General features: G+C 39.8%; 1 protein-coding gene across 2 annotated transcripts; it reads left to right on the forward strand.

Moving 5' to 3' along the window:
* The first annotated feature begins 1,714 nt into the window (after nt 1-1,714).
* On the forward strand, nt 1,715-6,421 carry LOC115628159 (cleavage and polyadenylation specificity factor subunit 1). 2 transcript variants are annotated; one of them, XM_030524131.1, is made up of 3 exons: nt 1,715-3,047; nt 3,114-3,794; nt 3,854-6,421. In XM_030524131.1, exons 1-3 carry the CDS (start codon nt 1,947-1,949, stop codon nt 6,326-6,328), a joined length of 4,257 nt encoding a protein of 1,418 aa, XP_030379991.1. In that variant the 5' UTR covers nt 1,715-1,946; the 3' UTR covers nt 6,329-6,421. The 2 variants fall into 2 exon arrangements, with proteins under 2 accessions (XP_030379991.1, XP_030379989.1); XM_030524129.1 differs by having other exon boundaries at nt 1,715-3,794.
* Nucleotides 6,422-7,414: the final 993 nt, after the last annotated feature.

The following is a 7,414-nucleotide window of genomic DNA, read 5'->3' on the forward strand; positions in this document are numbered from 1 at the left end:
AATTGAAGCCATATAAATGATCAAATGGGATCATCGGTATGCTTGTATCCTCGTTATATGAGCTAGTTGACAAGTTGCTGGGCCGTTGATAATAGTTGCTACACTTAAATTGTCCTGCAATTCCTTAATAAGCAGTCTCGTCCCATTGCACATGCTTGGTAGAATTTAATTTCTCAGAGCATGATTGCAATTCCGAATTTTACGGACAAGTCATGTGGCGGCAGTCCAGAAGGGTTTAGTGAATTTAAATATTAATCACGGTGGCGATCGATTTGTAATTTTTTATTTGGCTGGTGGCTTTTGAATAATATTGCCTTAATATTTAACAGCATGCTATTCAGGTGTTTTTTAACGTAATTTTTTTTCACCTTTGGTTACGTTATTGGGGTTTTAGTAAGGATTCCATTCTTTTTTGCAGATATAATATAGCCCATGTTAACCGTCGATAGTTGGTTCAACTTTGTGATGCATACATACACGCATATACACACGCAGAGACACGATTCTGATGAAAAAATATGCTGTTGAAACTGTGCGTGAACATGTCTCCACTTGTGTATATATGTATTGAATAATTAGTACTTAATTGAATTAAAATAATTTGTACTAATAAATTTTATGGTTAGTGCCCAAGGCGAAGGGAAAACATCATTAATGGTGACAATCGATGTGTCTATATAAATTCTACATATATATTCGATGCCTCGAAAAACAACATCGATAAATCGATGTTTTGAAAAATTAACAACTCATAGAATAATAACATATTCATGGATGCCACAGAAATCTCTTCCCCTAAGGACATTTTTCCCAATAAAAATAATCATTGGAATATAAACCTTATAGTTTTTCTAAGCATATTCTACGTAAATATTATTAAATTAGCTAATTATTAAATTTATACTTAAAACACCAGCATTCACACAAAGCATCCAAAGCAACCGCACAATAGAGATGCCCCCTTGCTCAAAAAGAAAATTAAATTTATCGAACATCACATTTTGCTGAATTCAGTCTTTTTTTTTTGATTTCAACGAAAGTTAAAAATAAAATTTCTTGTTTTTTGTAATTTCTCAAGTAAATCGGAACTTCTAGTTTTGGCAAAACATAGATCGCCACAACAGGACGTAAATTTCGGAAAATTCCAAATGATATAAATATTGTAAAATAATTTAATTTTTACTAAGCAACATTCTTTTGTGGGATCAGATGCGCTTTTTAACATTTGTGTTGTATTTTTGTAACAATTAATTGGCGTTTCCGCAAATTCTCGCGGGCTAATTTTAATGCAAATGGAATATATGTATTTATTTAACATAGTACGCTACAGAATTTAAACACAATTAGTCAGTCAAATGTACTCGTCGACAGTCAGCTTTTGCTGACAGCTTAAGTGTGACATTACATATATACAAATGAAAATGTTGATAAAATACTTAAAAATGTAACATATTCCCAGCAGTAGGCCTATACTAGCTAAACCATTGCAAGACTACCCCTAATTGCACCACCACTACATCCGACTTCATGTTATTCTCCATGAACGCATGATGTCATACGAAGTCAATGGTCTCTAGCCGAACTGGGTATATAAGCACATTCACATTTTAATGAAAACATCAAAAAATGTAAAATACAAATATACCTTCTCCGGTAAACTGCACAAAGAAACGTGACCGCCCAACAGAACATGAAAAATGTTCGATGTTTGAACATATGGGTGATGGCTCGACGGTGCATCGGAAGCAAAAAACATCGATAAGCATCGATACATCGTGTTAAAAACATCGTCGATGCTCGATACATCCATTCTTCTTACATTCCTAGATCCTACTTAAATTCTCATGTATCTCCCGTCTCTACTTGAATGATTTTAATCGCCGCATTTTGTGAAAATAATGGAAAAGTTATAATTTGTTTATGTTTCCAAGGACATCCGCACGAATATGTTCTCAATATGCAAGCAAATACACTCCGCAACAGCGGTGGAGTTCTGTGTATCATGTCGATTTTTCAACAACAGCGAAGAAAATCTGGTCGTGGCTGGCGTCAATGTCTTAAAAGTCTACCGAATTTCACCCAGCATAGACGCCGCCCAACGTCAGAAGCAGAACCTCAACGATATGCGAGTAGCTCCAAAAATGCGTCTGGAGTGCCTTGCCACGTACACTCTCTATGGTAATGTAATGTCTTTGCAATGTGTCTCTTTAGCAGGTGCTATGCGAGATGCACTGCTTATTAGCTTCAAAGACGCCAAGCTATCGGTTCTTCAGCATGATCCTGATACATTTGCATTAAAAACACTTTCGTTGCACTATTTTGAAGAGGAGGATATTCGCGGTGGTTGGACTGGCCGTTATCATGTGCCTGTTGTTCGCGTCGATCCAGATGCACGGTGTGCCGTCATGCTGGTCTACGGCAAGCGTCTTGTGGTGCTACCCTTTCGAAAAGATAATAGTTTAGACGAAATCGAACTTGATGACGTCAAGCCAATAAAGAAAGCGCCAACCGCTTTAGTCACGCGCACTCCTATCATGGCGTCATACCTTATAGCACTTCGTGATCTAGACGAAAAAATCGATAACGTGTTGGACATACAGTTTTTGCACGGTTACTACGAGCCTACGCTGCTTATACTTTACGAGCCCGTGCGTACCTTTGCTGGCCGCATCAAAGTGCGATCTGATACTTGTGTACTAGTAGCTATTTCCCTAAACATACAACAACGCGTGCATCCCATAATTTGGACTGTAAATAGCCTTCCATTTGACAGTCTATTTGTGTTACCCATACAAAAACCCATTGGAGGTTGTCTGGTCCTCACAGTAAATGCAGTGATTTACCTAAACCAAAGCGTTCCACCTTATGGTGTTAGCCTTAACAGCTCCGCTGAGAATAGCACAAGCTTTCCGCTGAAGCCACAGGATGGAGTGCGCATCAGCTTGGATTGTGCCAACTTCGCGTTCATCGATGTTGATAAGCTGGTAGTATCCTTGCGCACTGGCGACCTCTACGTTATGACGATATGCGTGGACTCAATGCGAATGGTACGCAATTTTTATTTTCACAAGGCAGCCTCAAGTGTTTTGACCAGCTGTATTTGCGTCTGTCAGACGGAGTACATTTTTTTGGGGTCACGTCTCGGAAATTCACTACTACTCCACTTTGCGGAGGAGGATCAGAGTACAGTCATTACATTGGACGATGCAGAGGTTGAAGATTGTAATGTCCAGAATTTCTGTGAAACTGATTTACTAGATGTGACGCCACAGACCAAGGCCAGGCGTATTGAGGATGAGGAGCTCGAGGTGTACGGTTTGGGAGCTAAAACCTCAGTCCTCCAACTACGCAAGTTTGTGTTTGAAGTTTGCGACAGCTTGCTCAACGTAGCGCCTATTAATTTTATGTGTGCCGGTGAGCGCGTTGAGTTTGAGGATGATGGCACAACTTTGCGTCCACAGGCCGAAACATTGAATGATCTGAAAATTGAGCTAGTGGGTGCCACCGGACATGGAAAAAATGGTGCCTTATGTGTGCTTGTTAATACCATTCATCCGCAGATAATAACAAGCTTTGAACTGGAAGGGTGTTTTGATGTATGGACAGTGTTCGATGACTCCACCAAGAAGACTGCGCGCCAGGATCATCATGATTTTTTGCTGCTATCTCAAGGTTCTTCTACTTTAATATTGCAAACTGGTAACGAGATTAACGAAATTGAAAACACTGGGTTTACCGTAAACCAGCCCACAATATTTGTCGGAAATATTGGCCAAAGTCGATTTATAGTGCAGGTTAGTCCCCATTTTTATATTGTTGGGTACTTTGATTTTATATCTTCATTTTTGTTCAGGTAACTTCTCGGCAGGTGCGCCTGTTGCAAGGCACTCGACTACTCCAGAATGTACCTGTCGATGTAGGCTCACCAGTAGTGCAAGTGTCGATTGCTGATCCCTATGTATGTCTGCGTATACGTAATGGTCAGGTCATAACTCTAGCGTTGCGGGAAACTCGAAGCTTGCCTCGTTTAGCTATTAATAAGCACACCATCAGCAGCACGCCCGCCGTGGTGACACTATCCGCCTACAAAGATTTGTCAGGCTTGTTTACGTCCAAGTCAGATGATGTGCTAAATCTTTCAAACAACGTAGGTGGTTGTTTTGGCAATAATTTTGGCGGCTGCATGAAAACAGAGCCAAACATGAAAGTCGAGGATGAAGAAGATTTGCTCTATGGCGATGCTGGGAATGCCTTTAAGATAAACAGCATGGCAGATTTGGCCAAGCAGTCTAAGCAGAAAAATTCCGACTGGTGGCGGCGATTGCTTTTGCATGCCAAGCCTACTTATTGGCTCATCGTCACACGCATAAACGGAACTCTAGAGATCTATTCAATGCCCGATATGAAGCTTGTCTATCTGGTTAATGATATTGGCAACGGTGCAACAGTGCTGACTGATGCTATGGAATTTGTACCTGTTACACTCACTCACGAAAACTCTAAGCAAGGAATTCTACATGCTTGCATGCCACAGCACGCAAGTTCCCCGGTGCCTCTTGAAATCAGTATGGTGGGGTTGGGATCACATGGACAACGGCCTTTACTATTGGTGCTCACTCAGCTGGAATTGCTCATATATCAGGTTTTTCGATATCCAAACGGTCATCTAAAGTTGCGATTCCGAAAGCTCGAACAACTTAATCTTATTGACCAGTCTAGCCACATAGAAATAGATGATAACGAAGACATAGAGTCGTATAACATGCAACTAAAATACGTGCAGAAATTACGCTATTTTTCCAATGTGGGTGGCATCGCCGGTATCATGTTATGTGGAATACACCCCTGCTTTATCTTCCTAACTGGTAGAGGCGAGCTCCGGATCCATAAATTTCAGGGAAACGGCGGTGTTCGTAGCTTTGCAGCTTTCAATAATGTGAACATACCAAATGGCTTTTTATATTTCGACAACAGCTACGAACTGAAGATAGCTGTGCTTCCTACGTATCTAAGCTATGACTCCACCTGGCCTTTGCGGAAAGTACCAATACGCTGTACTCCACGGCAAATTGTCTATCATCGTGAAAATCGCGTATACTGTCTGGTCACGCAAACGGACGAGCTTATGACAAAGTATTACCGCTTTAATGGTGAAGATAAGGAACTGTCAGAGGAAAGCAGGGGTGAACGTTTTATCTATCCAGTAGGCTCAAAATTCGAAATGGTACTTATTAGTCCAGAAACATGGGAAATTGTACCGGATGCATCCATAAAGTTTGAGCCGTGGGAGCATGTGACCGCATTCAAAATAGTAAAACTATCATATGAGGGAACACGCTCCGGCCTGAAGGAGTATCTTTGCATAGGTACGAATTTCAATTACAGCGAGGACATCACCTCACGTGGAAATATACATATTTATGACATAATAGAAGTAGTGCCGGAGCCGGGAAAGCCTATGACAAAGTATAAACTGAAAGAGGTTTTCAAAAAAGAGCAGAAGGGCCCAGTTTCTGCAATTTCCGATGTACTCGGCTTTTTAGTTACGGGTCTGGGTCAAAAGATCTACATTTGGCAACTTCGAGACGGAGGTGACCTTAATGGTGTTGCCTTTTGTGACACAAATATATATGTTCACAATATTATAACGGTGAAGTCGTTGATATTTATTGCCGACGTATACAAGTCTGTTAGTTTGCTGCGGTTTCAGGAAGAATATCGAACGTTGTCACTCGCCTCACGCGATTTCAATCCGCTGGAAGTTTTTGGTATCGAGTTTTTGGTAGATAACACTAACCTTGGCTTTTTGGTTACTGACGCCGAGCGAAATCTTATTGTATACATGTACCAACCAGAAGCCCGAGAATCTCTGGGCGGCCAAAAATTATTGCGAAAGGCGGACTACCATCTGGGTCAGGTGGTAAATACTATGTTCCGTGTGCAGTGTCATCAGCGTGGTGTGCATCAACGACAGCCGTTTCTTTATGAGCATAAGCACTTCGTTGTGTATGGAACGTTGGACGGAGCGCTCGGATTCTGCCTGCCGCTGCCGGAAAAAGTTTATCGTCGTTTCCTCATGTTACAAAATGTGCTGTTGTCGTACCAAGACCATTTGTGTGGTCTTAATCCAAAAGAATATCGTACTTTAAAATCACTCAAAAAATTATCAATGAATCCTTCACGCTGCATTATAGACGGTGATCTGATTTGGTCGTACCGCTTGCTAGCACATTCGGAACGTAATGAGATAGCCAAGAAGATAGGTACGCGTACGGAAGATATTTTAAGTGATTTACTTGAAATTGAAAGATTGTCCAGCATGTTTTAAAATAAAAATATAGGCCATAATTTATACAATAAAATATTATTTTAAGAATTTCATTTAGGCATTTGTAAATAAAACAAAACTGTTTTACGCGGATCCACAATTTTCTCAAATTTGTTTATGTTTCTTTCAGTTTTTTAATAAGTACCTAGTACGATGAACATAAGTACATAGGTGCGCGAAATAAGAAAGTAGGACAAACGCATTTATTGTTGCATCTGCACAATACATTTTTTGCATTTCGTCTTCCCACCAAAATATGTTTACTCTTTGCTCTCAAATTGACATATGTATAAAATATTTGATAAAAATCGTTACGTTGTCCGGTTATTCCTATTAATAGCCGGACGACCTCACTCTTGCGTGCGAAATAAGTAACTAGGACAGTTTAGACTTTTTTGTCATGCAGCTCTTGTAATACGTATGTACATACATATGTACGCTTCCAGATTTTTGAATTCAATTTATCTTTAAATGATAAAACAAATCAAAAGTGAGTTTTTATTGAAACTACTGTTTTTCAGAGCAATAATACTAATACAAACATTTTTGTTGTAAGGAAATGTCGGTTTTTACCCGTTTAAGGGCAGAAATAAATGTACTGTGGAAAATTTTCTGAGAGATCCACTAAACTATGGTAAAAAGCCACGTTCTGGTCGCCACCACTAATAAATGCACGTGATATTCGAAGAATTAAATCCCTGGCGGTCAACAAACATTAGTGCCTCACAGATTCTTCATGAATTGTCTCTTCCAGTGTCCACTAGACGAGTACAACCAATTTTACAGCCCTGTGAAAACATTTCATATGAAAAACAAGAAAGGAATGCTAAAGTCGAGCAGGCTCAACTCTTAAATACTCTGTACCTCCCACCAAAAGGGAAGAAATAAAAGAAAACATTTAAATAAATTATTTAATTAATTAAATACAAATTATTCAATACATATGTATATACAAAATTGTAGACAGGTTCATGTACAGTTTCAACAGCATACATTTACATCAGAATCGTGTCTCCGCGTGTTTATATGCGTGTATGTATGCAGCAACAACAACAACAGCTGTGGGCAGAGCATGGGGAGCGATTT

Source organism: Scaptodrosophila lebanonensis, unplaced genomic scaffold (assembly GCF_003285725.1).
Source record: "Scaptodrosophila lebanonensis strain 11010-0011.00,11010-0021.00 unplaced genomic scaffold, SlebRS2 tig00000110-arrow-arrow-pilon, whole genome shotgun sequence".
Taxonomy (NCBI): domain Eukaryota; kingdom Metazoa; phylum Arthropoda; class Insecta; order Diptera; family Drosophilidae; genus Scaptodrosophila; species Scaptodrosophila lebanonensis.